The sequence below is a fragment of the Epinephelus fuscoguttatus genome, linkage group LG8 (assembly GCF_011397635.1).
Source record: "Epinephelus fuscoguttatus linkage group LG8, E.fuscoguttatus.final_Chr_v1".
Taxonomy (NCBI): Eukaryota; Metazoa; Chordata; class Actinopteri; order Perciformes; family Serranidae; genus Epinephelus; species Epinephelus fuscoguttatus.
In genome coordinates, this window is record NC_064759.1 from 2,529,858 (window position 1) to 2,547,828 (window position 17,971).

Consider the following 17,971-nt stretch of genomic DNA (forward strand, 5'->3'; position numbering starts at 1 on the left):
GAACTTATCCTCAGAAGCAGAGGTGACTCTTGGTCTTCCTTTCCTGGGTCGGTCCTCATGTGTGCCAGTTTCGTTGTAGCGCTTGATGGTTTTGCGACTCCACTTGGGGACACATTTAAAGTTTTTGCAATTTTCCGGACTGACTGACCTTCATTTCTTAAAGTAATGATGGCCACTGCTTTTTCTTTAGTTAGCTGATTGGTTCTTGCCATAATATGAATTTTAACAGTTGTCCAATAGGGCTGTCGGCTGTGTATTAACCTGACTTCTGCACAACACAACTGATGGTCCCAACCCCATTGATAAAGCAAGAAATTCCACTAATTAACCCTGATAAGGCACACCTGTGAAGTGGAAACCATTTCAGGTGACTACCTCTTGAAGCTCATGGAGAGAATGCCAAGAGTGTGCAAAGCAGTAATCAGAGCAAAGGGTGGCTATTTTGAAGAAACTAGAATATAAAACATGTTTTCAGTTATTTCACCTTTTTGTTAAGTACATAACTCCACATGTGTTCATTCATAGTTTTGATGCCTTCAGTGAGAATCTACAATGTAAATAGTCATGAAAATAAAGAAAACGCATTGAATGAGAAGGTGTGTCCAAACTTTTGGCCTGTACTGTATGTCACTACTAGAGGTCATGATCTGTGAGCACGGAGTTGATATTCGTCTCTATGCAGACGACACTCAACTCTATGTAGCTGTTAATCCTGTGGGATTATCTGCCTTGTTATGAAAAACATACTCCATTTGTTGTCATAAATGAAACTTCATGAAGCTCGTGACGAGGGTTCACGACATAATTACAGAACACCAACAACCAACACACCCAGGGTACCTTGGACGTCATATGTGGACGTGGAAAGTCCATGACCATACGTGGACATGTGACAAGGTCACAGTGAGAATATGTTGGTTTGGTTTAAATTTGAAAGTGGAAGAGAAAATATTTTGATATTAAAGCACATTTTTTTTACCACTTTATTTTTATACCCACAACTTTCAGAAAAAATGTGTAATAATTTCTGCTTTGTGTCAGAATATGTGTTAAAACAGAGATGACTCACTGTTTCTCTGGAGTCACAGTTCTCCTGCTGAAAGTCTTCTGCAGCTTAAATTTGTGTTTAAAAACTTTTGCAAAAACCATTTCTATGCTTGAGGGAGGTTTAAATGTTGCACTATTGATAAAAGGTAAATGTAAATAAATGCAATGCAAACAGATTCAACTAATAAATAATGACTTAAAATCACTGCAAAGGCGACTGTGCTCTCCATTATTATGCATCCATTCTTTTCCTTTGTTTGAGGTTTAACTGGAGCTCTTTTGATTACATCATCTTCTTCTACAGACTTCTGAGTAGACAGTTAGTGCCATCTGCTCCTTATCTCAACGAACCAACTCCCAACGTTCACATCACAGCAGTGGAGGGACCAGTACAAAAATTCAGTTGCTGTTTGCTCCACATCGGATGGAAACCAACCAGTAACTCTGAGGGAGAAATTATTTCAGTCGTGGTTGTGGGCGCTTCATAGCTTCTGGTCCTGACAGAAAACTGACAGTCCTGATATTAAAATCCTTAATGACACCTCATTACCTTTATCTTTCTCTCTCCAGACTGACTGTTGTTTTTCACCCATTTCTCAACACATGCTGTCAGTGAGCTGATAAAGAAACAGTGGGATCAGCATACATCATTTTAGATTATGAGTAATCATCGTATTTGGAGGCTAATTAAAGATTTAACTAGTGACTTTTTAAGACATGCATGGTTCAACTGTCAAGGCAACAAGGGAAGAACCTGAATGCACACAGAAGCAGGCAGACAGGATCAGCTCATTGATTTAATCAGGAAGTTGCAAAAATAACGAAGACAGTGAGAACAGGATGGCTTATCAAACATGGTTAGCACAGAATCAGGAATCAGGATGAGACAGGAGGCTCATGGCAGCTGACACAGACTGAGGAAGGGCGGCTGGTTTAAGTACTGCAGGACTGATGAGGGAATGAGGTGCAGGTGAGGAGGTGGGCGGGGACACTCAGCTGAGGGGAATGAAGTGATTGCAGGTCAGATGGGAGTGAAGAAAAGAGAAGTGTGAGGTCATCAGGTGGACAGACAGGGCCTTTCCAAAACCAGACGCACTCCCACTCCGTCAAAGAGTGTAACTCAGTTTATAGCTGAATGAAGCTCCTTTATCAAGGTGTAGGGTTTAAATACAACAGCAGCAGCTTTAGGACAAACTTCCCTCTCTGCAGTGGAAGAAGGAGCTGTCGTTATATTTGGTAACCATGAAGAAAAGTAGAATAACTCCCACTTTATGTTTTTTATACGTATTTGTATCACTTTTATTTGATTTGTGCTGCTATTTACTTTAATTTTGGTGGTGTATAAAATCTTTTTGCCACCAAGATAAATAAATGAATTGATGAATAAATAAGTAAATAAACAAACAATACATTAAAGGGAATAAAACTTATCCCTGAGATTCACTGGTGACATTTTTTGTCTTTTACTTTTCTAAACATCTTCTTGTTTTTCTCAGCTGCTCGGTTTTTGCAACAGTTCCTGTTACACTTTAAAATAAACATGACTTCAGGTTTACAGACACTAGAGAGGTGTAGATTTGATCCTAAATCAAATGTAGCATTGAAGATGTTGTTGTATGACAAAATTAAATGTCTCTTAAGCCCATTTTTACACTGTCAGATTTTCGGCAAATGTTGGGCCGTTTTGCCGGCAAGCTGTGAGCGTTTAGACACACAGAGCCGGATTGGCGAGTTGATCCGAGGTGCCCAATTTTCTGCCTCGTAGGGTAGACATATTGGTGGAACCTTTTTGGTTTAAACAGACCGAGGCGTCCTTCCGCTACAGGAGGGGCTGTTGAAGACTTGTGGGAGGAGCTGTTGATGACGCCGCACGTGCGAGCCACTGGCGGTGGATAAACAGGAAACAGCTGATAGCAGGAATTAGCGAGCAGCTAGTAGCAAGAGGGAAACACAAACCTGACAGACACTGTAAAGATGAGCAACTGGGGAGACAAGGAATTGCGCGCCCTCCTTGTCCTCGCAAACGAAGAGGCCATTAACCGTCAGATGACGGGGACGGTGAAGAACGGGCCGACTTACAAGAGAATCGCCGAAGGACTGACCAGCTGCGGCTTCCCTCCCACGTCACTGTTTATGTCACACGCTGAGCTACACGCTTTGTTACTTGCTCACGCCCCCCATTGCCCCGAAAAAGGCACATTCTGTATAAACAAAAGTAGGTAGGCGGCATTTTGCTGCACTCCCCGATTTTGTTTTTATACTGCCAATGCTGAAAAAAGACTGATTGGGCTTTGCTGCAAATTTGCACAACTCCTGTTTAAAAAGGGATTAAGTTTGAATAGTTGACACTCCTCAGGGGAGACGTGTGAACTTTATTTGTACGAGTGTCTTCCATGACGAACACAGTTCTGTGTTGCACGTGGTCAATACAGTAAGTTGGTGCAACGGTGCAGGCTCGCTGTTCGAGGGTTTAATAAATCACTTCTACTTCTTATTAGTTGGTCTGGGACAGCACTCAGTGTGACGGACACTCTGCATGAACATGGAAATAGAGTGTAAGTGGTTAGGGTGAGTGTGTCGGGGGCGGTTTGGGAAAGGCCTGCAGAGAATATCACTGACGGTAAATGTGGCTGCAGACAGGACCAGAGAGGCAGACTGTGAGCACAGCTGAGGGACACTGTGTGACATTAACAGCATCTGATTTTTAAAAAAAATTGTATCTTTTTCCCCTTGAAGTGTCCCGTCACTGGATGTTTCCTCCCAGTTAAAGACATTAAAACTTGATCATTCAAGTGAAGATGAAGCTTTTTCTCTGAGCTTCTTGTTTTTCGGAGGCTGTCGTCGGCGTCTGGCTGACAGACGGAACCAATTATGCGGCGCTGAGCAGCATGACTAACCTGACATTTCCTGCCAGACGAAGCTGAACGGCGCTCAGACGCCGAGCGAGGGGAGTCGGGGGAATCCTGCCGCCGAATGAAAGCCAGATTACATTTAGCCTGATGACACTCGACACATGAAGAGTTCCCGCTTCAGAGCCAGTTAACGGCAGCTTGAAGAGAGCGACACACAGCGAGGTGTAGCACAACACAGAAACAAATTACTGAAGGCGGGGGCTCATTTACTCTGAGTGGAGACAGGAAATGAAAGCAAATGTTTTAAGAGCAGGAGGAGTTGGTGTGGAGATGACAGAATGAGAGCAGTTTACTAACCAGCTCCAGGTGATGATGGTTCATCCATCTTCAGCTGCGGCTCTGCCCTCCTTATATCAGCTGATGCTTAATGATAATCCAGCTGCACATACTTTCATAAAGATCCTCTCTGATCTCATTCTGTCACAGCAGCCAGGGGCCAATTCACAGGGGCCCCAGGGGGCCTCAGGCATGATGCCAACAGTCCAGAGATATGAGGATATTCAGGTTACTGTAATATATGGAGAAGACCTCAGGGACGTGTAGAAGCTTTGCATGAAAAGTGACTTCAATTATAACTTCATCATCAAAATAGCTGCAGATTAAAGTTTCTTTAAATCGACAAACTGTTGCAGCATTCATCGTAATTAAAGGGTGAGTTTGGTATTTTATGACCTGGACACTACTTGTTTTTTTAATCCCCATACAGTGGTGCATTATTATGTTTGCCAGCGACACATATTACGTGGAGGGTCTGAGGGTCCACCTCCAGCAAATTTTGAGCCTCGAACACTTCATTTCCTGCATTCTGGTGAATTTTACTGCATCAATTTATAGTGGAAATGTATTTATTATTGTGAAGGAAAACTAAATTCAGGTGACAGGTGATGATTCAAAATCAAATATAAATAAATATATGATGTCATTAACCTTAGGCCACGGCGCTGGCAGAAGTCTGCTCCTCGGGCAGAGGACCGACCAGGACCAGTGAACTCATCCTCAGGTGTAAAAGTGGTGGCATGGCCCTTTAAGTTGTTCTCTCTCATGAAACATGATGTTTAAGTGAAACCTTTAAATCGCTAAAACATCTCTGTTTAAACCTGCGTGAGTTTTGATTGGACGCAACTCGTCAGCTGGTCGACAAACAGCTGTTCACTGAGGATGAATGAAACAGCTGATGCAAGTGTGACTTCAGCGCTCCGTTTGATGTTACATCATGTAGGCCTCTGAATTATTAAATATTCATCTTCACGTGTCTGCTTTGTTTTTTCTGTCTGCAGATCATCAAGATGCACTCCTTCCTGGATTACATCATGGGAGGCTGTCAGATCCAGTTTACAGTGAGTGCGCGCGCACACACACACACATACACACACGTGCATAGTTCACACTCAGGTCATCTTCCTGTCTCATATTCCCGTCAGGAGTGCGTCCCATTTCTGAGAGTAATTTCTGATGTCACCATGGAAACGGTAACCACGGTGACATGTTCAGCAGCCTCAGTGTCCCAGTTAACACCGGCATCTCTCACTGGGGTGTGACCAGCGTGAGCACCCTGACGCTGCTGCTCATTTCCTCTCATTATTGTAAATATTCCTTAGTTCATAAACTTTTAAAACAATGTGGGACAAAGTTTATAAAACCACAGATTTCCTTCAAATCTCTTGATTCACACACAAACACACTGAAATGTAAATTATAATAAATAATAAAGTTATGATGTTGTGTAAGACTTAAATAAAAACAGAATGAAATGATTTTTAAAACTTTATACTTTATGTTCAATTAAAGGGAAATTTCAGTTTATTTCAACCTGTCTCCTATCGTCCTAAATTTGTTTCAAGTGACTAGTGACATAAAAATAATAGTTAGCATGTTAGCCGTTAGCCTAGATACAGCCGGGGCGCATAGTAGCGTCAGACCTGTTAAAACGTAAGTGAACGGGCAACCTTCAAGTGCAAAGTTAGTCCACTAAACAAGCTTTTTTTCCACAAAGACCGCCTCATATCGTTAGGATAAATGTCAGAGAACATATAGAAAACGACATGTAAATGTGTTGTCTTACCTTACCGGTGTGCTGCCATGTTTGTTTACCATTTAGCTCTGCTTTCCAAAGTGCGGCCGAAATATCGCGAGAACAAGCAGCAACAGCTGGAAGGCAGAACCGGACAGTAGCCTGAAAAGTTCATTCATTTATTTTATGAAAGATTTATAGAATAATGGCTGACTTTTTGCCAGACTTCGACTTTGTGGAGGAGGAATTTGATTTTGCAGAGTTTGATGGCCGCCCTTATTTATTTGAGCCAGAATACACTGGCGAAGAGCTTTGTGAAATTGAAGAACGGAGGAGGAGAGAGAGAGAGGCGCAACAGGTAGAGGACGAGAGAGGAGGAATGGCTGCTGCAAGGCTGCGTAGCTCTGGAGATTGGTGGTGTACCTGTGAATGCTGTGCCCCAGTGCCCACAGAAGAGGAATGCCTCTGTTGCAAGGAATGGGACCGGTTGCAGCCTTATTTTCAAGGTCTGGATGTGACCGAGGACGAGACACCTCCACCTGGAGTAGTATCCAGCTGGGCTTTATCTAGAGCTCGCCAGATATATTTTGGCCGCGCTTTGGAAAGCAGAGCTAGATGGTAAACAAACATGGCAGCACACCGGTAAGGTAAGACAACACGTTTACATGTCGTTTTCTATATGTTCTCTGACATTTATCCTAACGATATGAGGCGGTCTTTGTGGAAAAAAAGCTTGTTTAGTGGACTAACTTTGCACTTGAAGGTTGCCCGTTCACTTACGTTTTAACAGGTCTGACGCTACTATGCGCCTCGGCTGTATCTAGGCTAACGGCTAACATGCTAACTATTATTTTTATGTCACTAGTCACTTGAAACAAATTTAGGACAATAGGAGACAGGTTGAAATAAACCGAAATTTCCCTTTAAATAAAAAGAGAAGATATTTAATGTTCAAGCTAATAAACTTTATTGGTTTTTTTTATAAGTAATGATGATACTAACTCCATTTCTCAGTAGCATGGTGGTGACATCACTACTTTTTGAGTCAAATATCTTTAGACTAGTGAAGCTGATTAATTGACTGAGTAGCGCAATAATGTCTCCTAAAGTTACAAGCTATTTTTTCAGGAAAAACTCTGAGGTGTGACAGACTGTTTTTCTGCAGAGGTCTGGATAAAACTGGATGCAAACTGGTTCGAATAAAACAATTTGTGTAAATGAATTATATGTAAAGACAATTTGTGTAAATGAATTATATGTAAAGATATGTTTAAACGTGAAGTCCCAGCAGCTAGTGCGATGGACCCAATGGACGTGGCACAACTGACGCAAAAAACGCGAATTAAGTGCTGCCTATAAAGCAAGAAGTGCGATTTCGCATCATATGCTTATTCACAAGAAATGGAAAATCTTAACTTCAGCGACCAGCTGGCGCAGCAATAGCCAATCAGCATTGAGATCCTTTGGGGGACGTATGACGCCAAGGATATGCCGGCGGAAGTTCATTCATCGATTCAGTGATTTCATGCGCGTGTGGCACGAGTCATTCACATGTATGAAGTGAGTCAGCACTAAATATTCCAGCATTCAAACCTACGTGAGGAACACAACGCGAAAATTTGCATTGCGTTTGGTGTGAACACGACATGAGGATAATCAAACTGAGAATAAGTCATGTGACTGATGCCAGCACTTCCTGTATGACATCACACACTAATCCTTCAGTTTATTCTGCTTGCTGCTTCGCTATTGGCTTTTCTTGGCCAGACCCGGCCTCCTCTGCCTCTGATTGGCTACACTGCACTTCGTCATGCGTCTCTCTCGTGTCTCGTCCACAGACTGTGAATATTTAGTGGATTCACAGTGAACATCAGAGAAACAGACACAACAAGGGCCGAGAGACGAGCGGAGAGACAGAGGACAGAGAGGGACAGACTGATGTCACGTGTTATCTGCAGGACTTGTTCATGTTCTAATGTCCAGAAAAAAGTTATTTTTATTGTTTATATTATTGTCTTTATTTATGATGGTTTAATTGAGTGAAAAATATAGTTTGGAATTCAGTTTTTGAATTAGTGACAGAGCCAGAGAGCTGACTGAAAGAGGCCGAGACAGAGACGTGTTAAAGAGGAAGACAGACAAAAATAGGCCGACTGATGGTGTCATGTTATTGGAGGACATGTTCACATGGCAAAAGAAGAAGAAATATTATAAATTTAATTTTGATTTAATTTAATATTAGTCTGTTATTTTATAAACAGTCCAACTGAACTTTTTTTTGCTGCCTGTTTGTTTGGCTGACATAAAGTCAAAAAATAATAGTTTTGCAAACACCAGTTAATTTTGTCATTTCCTCGTGGCTTAACTTCAAAATTTCTCTGGAGACAGTTTCAGTGTAGTGAAACTTTATTTTGATGTAGAGTAACTGGTAGCTGAGCTCACTACATTTTCCCAGTAGCTTGACCTGTACTGAACTTCTGTTTTTATTCTGACTGCTTGTTGAAAAGTATGAGGACGCTCTTCATCTCCAGCTTTGTCCTGAAGATCTCAGGTCATCAGCAAAACACCGACTTCAGTTCTGTGTACTTCCTCCTCTAACATCTTAAAACATCTTCCTTGAGTCAGATTCAGACACGACGCCGCTCAGCGTCTTCCTGTTGTTCACTCATGTAAACATTCAGCTCAACAGCACAACAAAGCTGCTTCACTTCCTGCAGCCGAATCCCACTTCTCCCCGAATGTTTAAATGTTTAATCAGCGGGAAACACTTTCCTCCAACCTGCAGTCAGTCAGGAGAAGAAAGGAAAGTATTTCTGAATTAATGTGCGGAGGTTTAATCGCCCAGGAGGGCCAGAAACTCACTCAGCAGGTAAACAAGCCAGGAAGCTTCAGTTTAGTAAGAAAACAGGAGCGAGGTGTGTTTCTCTGCAGCGGCGTGTCCAATCAGCTGTTTGTTTGTTGCTTCATGTCGTCTCCGGAGGAAACTCTGACTGCAGGTTATTTTGGTTCACAGTCGACTGAATAAAGACGACGAGACTTCTTCTTTCTTCTTGTATTTACAGACAGACACTTAATTTACAAGGATTCTCTCTGGAGCCTGAGTCTCTACTTACGTTCCGCTAAAGTTGATTTATATTTATAGAATAACTCAATGATATCTGTGCAAGCTTATAGAAAAGTGTTTTCCATGTGACACTTATATTCATCGCAGCACCTCCATCCTGCCACTGAGACAGTGAGACTCAGTGGTGTAGTGGTGCTTGATGGAGAGGGTGTACTACGACGTAGATAAGTAGGTTACTGAAGAGTAATGCCGGGTTCAGGCTACACGATATCAGCCCAGTTATAGCCAAACATGGCGTCCTATGGTGTCGGCTCAGATCGTGAACAACAATGAGTTTGGACTGCGATAATCCATCCTTTCATCTCGTGTAGTGTGTCATAGTAGATGGCAACCGACGTCACGTCCGAACAGAAAGGCTTGCATGCTTGCTTTTCTCTTTGTCTTCCACGACTTCTCCCGTCACAGCCGTCACTTTGACCAATAGGAACACAGAGCAATCTGCTGCCATGGAAACTGTACGACAACAACAGCCCAGCCTTTTAGATATTTCCTCTCGAGACGTTACCACATTAGAAACAGGCTTTAATTTCTCATTCCCTCTGTAGTTTGATCATTTTATCTTTAATCCACTCCCATTTGTCCCGTTAAATTTAATCAGAGATATTGGATAAAGGAGATACCCCACCGTAGGCTTAAGAAAATGGTTACTCTTCCTGTCTCCTAAGTGGGCGTGGTTAGCTCTCCCTCCAATCAGAGCCTGTTCTCCCTCTTTGCGCCTGATTTTACCACCTGTTTATCAAGATCACGAGATCTCGCGAGAACTTGTTTTCTGAGACGGACAGGGCTCAAACAAAGTTAACTTTCTCTTGATCTGTGCGGATGAAAAATGCAGCTTTAGTGTCAGAATGTTGGTAAGATGTGTGGCTTGTGGAAAATGAATCCAATATTTACTTTAGTGACTACAGGGCGAAAGAATTGACCATAAATTGTGATCACATTCATTTTCCTCACTGACGACAATACATTCAGAGCTGCCGCAAGTCTCCTACGGGGGCGTGGCACTGACGTCACTGAATCAGGAAGTGAGCTGAGTGGGGTATCTCGCTTTATCCAATATCTCTGATTTAATGCATCGCGCCATCATTTCAAACTCAACACTTCCTGTATCTGTTTAAAATTAAAAGCTCCTTATCATTTTAAGTGAGAGAGCCTTTATTCTTTAAACAGGCTGTTATTGTGAAATATTTGCTGAAACTTCCTGTGGAGGATTCAGTGACTGTCATAGTTTTCATGCGGTACTTCAAATATAGTTCCGCCCATCTGGTGACACTTTTTACGTTCGGCTGAAACATGAACAGACACAGTGACTGAAATAGTGACCAGTGACCAACGTAGTCTCTCATGTCTGTCGGCCAAGTCATGGCGAGATTTTATGACTCCACAGTCGCCTAATCTGACATAGTGACAAACATGTCATGTAGTCTGAACCTGGCAAATGTGGGTATACTGCCTTTTATAGTCAAATAGCTTTTTGACTGATAGGCAGGTACACTGTAAAAAGACATAAAAAGAGGTGTGTATACCCCATATACCCACGTATACCCTCCATCACACCACTGGTGTCACCAGCGGTAATTGCAGATGAGCGGCGCCAGTAGCTAGCTCCCACAGCGCAGAGTGACCAAAGCTAGCTGACCAGTGGAGACCAGATGGTGGGAAGTAGCACTACATGCTGTCTGTCAGCAAAGCCAACAGAATACACAGTAAAAGTCGAGACATTTACATCACAAAACATCATAATTTCACCACCTCTAAATGGATGGCGCTTTGAAATGTGGCGCTAAAGCTCACTGAGTCAATGGAGCGCCAGACTAAAGAACAGGTTTCTTTTATTTCACATCATTTTGATTTTTTTTTACTTAAAAATGAACTGGTTAGTCGTGGGTGCTGAGCTATTGAGAGCAAACACAGCCCAACCTGTCCTCACTTTAAACTGCATATTAGCATGCTAATGTTTAGCAGGTATAATGTTTATCCCATTAGCTTGTTAGAGAAAACAAATGTTCGCAGGTCAGTGCTAAACAAACGTGAGCTCTGACCTGCATCATTCAGGCTTCATCTGATGTGAATGAGACATGACGAAAACACTGACAGCACTTTAACATCTGAGGAAACTGTAAAAGGTTAGAGCTAACTGATGACCTGATGCTGGTCTCTGATTGGTTGTCGTGTCTGCAGGTAGCCATCGACTTCACGGCCTCTAATGGAGATCCTCGTAACAGCTGCTCGCTGCACTACATCCACCCGTACCAGCCCAACGAGTACCTGAAGGCTCTGGTGGCTGTGGGCGAGATCTGCCAGGACTACGACAGGTGGGTCTGCATCACAGCACAGCAGCCAATCAGATGAGTCCATTTATTAAAGGAAAAATACAAGTTAGGTTAAAGGTTAAATTAGAGGCAGTTAGTGATGCTCCTCTGCTCCTGTGACTAAATGTTTTATTCACATCCAGAAGAACTGAAGAGGAGAAATAACGACTCACGTCCGCCCGTGCTCTTAATGCTAACTCGCTCCAAGCTGTCAGGTTTGTCTCTCTGAGTTTTCTTCTTCTGGCTGAGAGACTTTAAAACCCTTCAGGCGTCACTTTCTGTCCCACACAGGCTTTTATAATTTTACATTTTTTATAAAAGGTTGTATTTTATTCTCTGTGAAGAGAAACCCTGATGTTCAAAGTTAAACAGATCGTTCTTTCTTTCTTCAGGGCGACGGCAGAATGAAATGTTTAGTTTGAAAAACACACTCAGAAGCTCCACAGTCCTCTGATGGTGTCATTAATGTTTGGATATTTTAAATTTCCATCTGGAGCCATATCGGCATTAAAACACAAACAGTCATTTATGTGCTTTGATTTTATGAGACCTAAATGTGTTTCTGTTCCCTCACTGTTTGTCACCTTTTTAGTCATGTGATCCGAGCAGGAAGTAATCAGGGTTCATTTCTCTGCTTTGTGTTGAAGTAGCAGCGTTCTGAATGAGCTCGTTAACTCCTGCTGGCAGCCAATCACAGACCCTCTTTCAGCCTCTCCTTTCCATTTTTACACTCAGACCTTTCTGTGTCTTTTTTTCTCTCCTCGCAGTGACAAAATGTTTCCAGCGTTTGGCTTCGGAGCTCAGATCCCTCCTGACTACAAGGTAATTTGCCTGCTCAGCTCACCGTCTCTCCCAGCATGCTCTCTGCCTGCAGGGGGAGGCTTGTGGAGGGTGAGGTGACCCCAGCCAGATGCCGGTAATTACTGGCCGGCCTCCATGTGGCGCCTGGCAGGTGCTTGTCTGATGCTGCATTCACATCATGTGATAAAACGCACTGATTATCTCCAATAAGAATTCTGTGATTTAACATCCAGCTGAGTCTCGAGTAATAGAGGCCAAAGTCAGATTATGTAACTTTCTTGGTGTGGTGAGAGCGGTTTGGTTATGATGGCTTCAGCAAACTTTAAATACAGAAGGAGTCATGGCTCAAAACCAGCCGCCACTGCCCGTCAACAAAAACAAAGACAACTATGGTTAAATGTGATAAGACCAAAGGACTGGACGGAGGCCATCATCAAAAATGCTCACATGTGCAGCGCACACTTCATATCAGGTTAGGGAAAAAGTATTTCCTGTTGTAGGGATGAATAAGGTTATGTGTATTAAGGGTTATCATGTCCACCTCATCAGAAACTGGGGAGGGATTAAGAGGAAGATTGGATTTCTCTGCAACGCTAACTTTTTAGCACATTAGCTAACGTTAGCTTCCATAGCAAAACAAACAAGTGTGGTCCTCCTTTGTAAGATTGGCTTCCTGTGACATCATCCATCCACTGAGTGAGAGCATACGGGTCGGCCAGTCTGGTCCCGTTGGTCAGTGTTTACTTATTCAAGTAACACTGGCTGTCCCGGAGAGTGACCTGACATGGTGCGTTGGTAAATTCAGTCTGACGCTCTACACTAAAATGAGAGCCCTGTTGGTGGAAGAAACGCAGCGTTATATTTCTACATGAATGAACCAACAGTTAAGTTAATCACACATTCACTCCGCTCGGCGCTCTGCTGCTCCGTCTCCACAGACAGAGTGTCCAGAGTGCGCTCTGCCACTCTGAGAGTGCGCTGCTCTGGATAACCCAACGCTACATTCAGACAGCGCTCCCAATTTATCAACGCTCCAGTTTGTGTCAGAGTGCGCTCCCACACTCACAATGAGTGTTTCTGAACGCACTACTCACATCATCTTCCTCCATCATCTAAAACAAGACAACACAACTTGTTAGCTAGCGCTAGCTAATGTCTGTGGAGAACTGTAAAAGGGTGTATTACATTAAGCAGTAAATGACAATGAAATTCTTTGTTCTTAAATTAGCTACAAAATGTATAAAAAGAAAACTGTATTCTCACCTAAAAATGAGAATTCAAGACATAAAACATAAAATATAGAAATAAAATATAACATCTATAAAACAGAATAAAATGAAATATAATATATATAATACTGTGGTAGACCTGTGTTCTCTCTTTGTTTGATAAAGACTATAATGATAGTTTTAGGAGATCACTAGGGCCCCGACAAAGACTGTTCCTAGCGGAACAACAGTCCTCATCAGGGTCCATCAGTGGACTAGTCTCCTGCATGTTTCTGATATGAATGTAATGATTAAATGATATATTTTTGAAGTTGAAGGTGTGAGAAAGAATAGTATCAGTAACATTGTTAACACTGTGCTACATTACAGAGAAATACAAACCGTACTAATGAACCTTCATTAATATAGGCCTATATTTTATCTCCAAGTGCACGTCACACACTGAGCGAGCCGCCTGTTAATGACGCTGTGGGCTAATGGGCATGTAGCTACTTCCATGTTTCACATGATCCGTCATGTTTGTAGTCGACCAATGAAGATGAGTTTACATATCACCTTGGGTTCGTCCTTCACCTTCTCAAAATGATCCCACACTTTGGATTTCCTGCCCGACATGTTATTAACTAGCCTGTGGAATAACCGCAGGTACCAGCCCTGGAGATTAACCTGACTCCTGTCTGACTGCTGAGCGTGGACACTTCCTGTGTCTGTCCTTTCAAAGTAAAGTCACACATGCTCCAGTCGTATTGGGTTGGATTTATTGTGACAAGGTGCAGCTCCTCATAGAGTTTCACGTTGTTTTTCTGCGACTAAAGCCTAGCTCACATTACACGATTTTCACCCTGATTTTGCGTCGCGGAGACTATCGTAATCTTTTGAGTGTTCATACCTGGCGACGTGCGATTCTGTCAGGGGGGGGTCTCGCCAACTGCGTTCCAACCTGTGTGTGCACACCACAAGATTTCTCCACTGAGCCCTCGCCGACAGAGCCCCAGATAATGCGGTGACGTCACCAAACTTGGAGACGACACATCGTAAAGCCATGGATATCCTTTATTATCCTGGGTCCACAACACAATGCGCTCTCACTGAGGATCATTTCTATCCTGAAATAGTGAGAAGAATTTATTATATGTGGTTTAAAGTGTGTGTTCTTTCCTGAACGTTACTTTACGGCATTAAAATGCTTAATTTGCCGGTGAAGTTTGGCAGCCACACACTAAACCCATGCCTGATGGATTCTCCTCAGGGGTTTTACTGACAATAAAAACAATATGAAATAGTACAAAAGTAATTCTTTAATCCTTCCGCCTTCCTTCATGGCTTCACTTTCCATCACAAACATAAACACTTTTGTTTTCATGAACGCAGCATCAGTCACAGCAGTGATTGACACTTCCTGTCATGACACCCTCCAGCCTCACCTATAGGAGACAGAGTGGGGGGGGGGGGGGTGACCTGTGCTGTGAGTCTGATTGGTTGTTTCAATAATACAGAGGGAGGACAGAGTCAGTGAGCTGCTGCGATTAGATGTCAGGGAGAAGAAAATGAAAGAAGAATGAAGAGGGATGAAGGTGGAGAGAGAGGGAGACAGAGGGAGGTTATTTCATTGTCGAAGCTCTTTCTTTTTCTGATGAAGAGATCAAACAGACTTCCTGTTTCTCCCCCCTCCACCCTCACCCCCTCCCCCTCCTCTCCAGGTCTCCCACGACTTTGCAGTGAATTTTAACGAGGAGAACCCGGAGTGTGCAGGTAGGTGCTTTGATTTCACGCTGTCTTTGAAAAAAAAACAGAAGGAGTCCAACATTTGATAGTGAAGCTCAGAAGTCCGAGTGCAGAGGAAACTCTTTGATGTGAGAGTTAGTTTGACGATGACGAGGGTGCAGATTGAAGGAGCTTCACCAGTCCGAGGCCTCGATGATGGAGGAGGAGACGGTGTCTGCAGGTGACTCCAGCTCAGGTGTACGAGCACACTGAGGAGGATCTCCAGTCTGCAGGGTGACAGTCTGAGTCAGATTCATTTATGTAAAGCTCCGTGCAGACTGGATTTGTGTCTGCTCTGGAGGTGTGCTGGTTTTAAAAGAACCTGCTCTGGTCAGTGATTTTAATGAGCTGCTGTGTCTCTGTGAGCTGTCTGCTTTGTCCCCCTGTCCTTTAAATCCCTTCCTTGTATTTGAAAGTGGATTTCTGAGCTGCTTGTCCTTCTACCTTTTTTTAATCAGCCCAGTGGGAAATTTGAGTCTTTTTATGCAGCCTTACCTGAGAGCTCACTGGACACACAAGCTCATTCCAGAGTTCAAGATTAAGTTCTTTATTGTCATATACACAGATAAGATGACAATAGCAATGACGACAAGACAGAAGATAGTGTTAACGTTAAACTATGATATGTGTTATAGTTTGTGCACCTAGGATGTTCCCTTTTTCTGAGTTGGGAAGTCTGTTCATGAGCTTTAAGTTGTAACATGGAAACATTTTGGATGCGTCAAAGATGTGTTGAAAACATGCTGAAGTTTTATGAGGTGATTTTGTCCCACACTATCTACTAAATCCACTAAAATATTGCTTTACCTGACTGATACTGAAAAAACACCTGTACTGCCACGGCGCAGCGCATCATGTGCCGCCCCTAGCACACACTGGACGTGTCACACTGCAGCTCATCAACACACGACCACGCAAAGTAATCACTACTTTTACTGACAGATCTGAACTTCCTCCACCTCTGTGTTAGCTTAAATCATGTGTGGACAGCCATTAATTAAAACTGGCTTCTGACCTGAAGAGCTCTCCAGAGCTGTGACTCACCAGGAAGTATCGTTTTGACCGTTGTCTTTATAATGACGGGACTGTGAGTTGTTAAGCTCGGGATATTATTGTAATTGATTTACTGTAATTTACATTCTTCGTCACACACGAGACACAGCAACAGCTACAGAGTTCTCTTTATATACCCATGGTTAGGAGAACAGGTGTATGAAAAGAACGAGCTATTTGTTTGCACACAACAGCTTAGTTTTAATTTTACTCTTACATGCGTTTACTAATTTTCTGATACTGGTTGTATATCATTTTATTTAGTGTAATATATATTTACATTTACTTTGTGCTGCTTCTGCTACAACACCTGAATCTTCCCTCTAAGGATCGTTGAAGACATATCACATTGTATCAAATCTTAAACCCAGCTGACTACATGATTGTAATGTAAAGACACACCATGTAAGTCAGACAGACTTGTAGTTGTTGCAAGGTGGACTCAGGCGAACTGTACCCTGCTGCTTTTTGTCATTCTCTCCTGGTCGTTATTTATTGGGTCAAAGACAGAGACAGACTCTGTTTAGCTGAAGGTCTCTCGCCCTCCCGGCTATAAAGGTCATTCATGAGCTCCGAGAGACACTTCAACACTGACACTCTTAATTAAGACTCAGTGTGTGTGTGTGTGTGTGTGTGTGAGTGAGAGAGAGAGAGAGAGAGAAAGAGATTGTGTTATCAATGACCTTCAGACAGTAAATCACATCACCGCTGCTGCCGGGCATGCTGGGACGCCTCTGAACACGTCCGGAGAGAGATGGAGTGAACTTGACCACCAGAGTCTGGAGAGGCTTCATCTCACTGTGTGTGTGTGTGTGTGTGTGTGTGTGTGTGTGTGCTGACTGAAGGATTTGATGTTCAGGAACATGTGAGCTCTCTGTTGTTTTTTCAGTGATGTTTTGGATTCTTCATCTTGACAGAGTTTATTCATGTTTTTACTCGCTGACACTGATTAATATTTGCTGTCAGGTATTCAGGGTGTGGTGGAGGCCTACCAGGCCTGCCTCCCCAAACTGCAGCTCTATGGTCCAACCAACATCGCCCCCATCATCCAGAAGGTCGCCAACTCCGCCTCGCAGGAGGTCCACACCAAAGAGGCCATGGTGAGAGAGCCGCTGGGCTGGGACCAGTTTATTGGTTACTGTTTTCAGCCTTCATTCAATCACACTGTGCATTCCAAGCCCCATACTACCAAACTATATACCACCAGAGAACGAATTATAATGTCCCAATACATAGTATGTCAAATGTGGTATGCCAAAAATACCAGGATGCTCTAATTGCAGTCTGTAACCAGCATGCTTTTCTGGCCCTTCTGGCCAACAATCCTCTGAACAATGAACGATACATCACATCAAATGAGAGGCAAACAGATGATGGCTTGGCAGCTGATTGACACTTGTCAGAAGTTGCATCGAACTAACTGATGACCAGTCGAACAGTAATAATAGAAATACTGATTTTATAAATGATCAATGCTGTGTTAACTGTGTGCATACTACATGCAGCAGTGCATACTTTTTTAAGGACAGCTGCAGTACAAACTGACACTAAAAAGAAAAAGTATGCGATTCAGAACGCACCCACAGTCGGCCGTCTGAGTTGAGGCAGGGAGGTTTGTTGCTTTGACACCAGTCTGTACTGAAACCAGAATCTTCTCTTCATAGTTCCACCTCCGTGGCCTCAGAGATATCCCAATCAAAACATTTCGCTCAAGGGAGAGG

General features: G+C 43.0%; 1 protein-coding gene across 1 annotated transcript in view; it reads left to right on the forward strand.

Moving 5' to 3' along the window:
* Window positions 1-17,971, forward strand: part of cpne4a (copine IVa) — a 124,405-nt gene that overhangs the window by 96,362 nt on the left and 10,072 nt on the right. Inside the window, exons 12-16 of the mRNA XM_049583417.1 lie at window positions 5,237-5,296; window positions 11,273-11,406; window positions 12,171-12,225; window positions 15,134-15,185; window positions 17,217-17,350. Coding sequence (XP_049439374.1) covers window positions 5,237-5,296; window positions 11,273-11,406; window positions 12,171-12,225; window positions 15,134-15,185; window positions 17,217-17,350 — 435 coding nt within the window. The remainder of the gene's footprint in view (window positions 1-5,236; window positions 5,297-11,272; window positions 11,407-12,170; window positions 12,226-15,133; window positions 15,186-17,216; window positions 17,351-17,971) is intronic.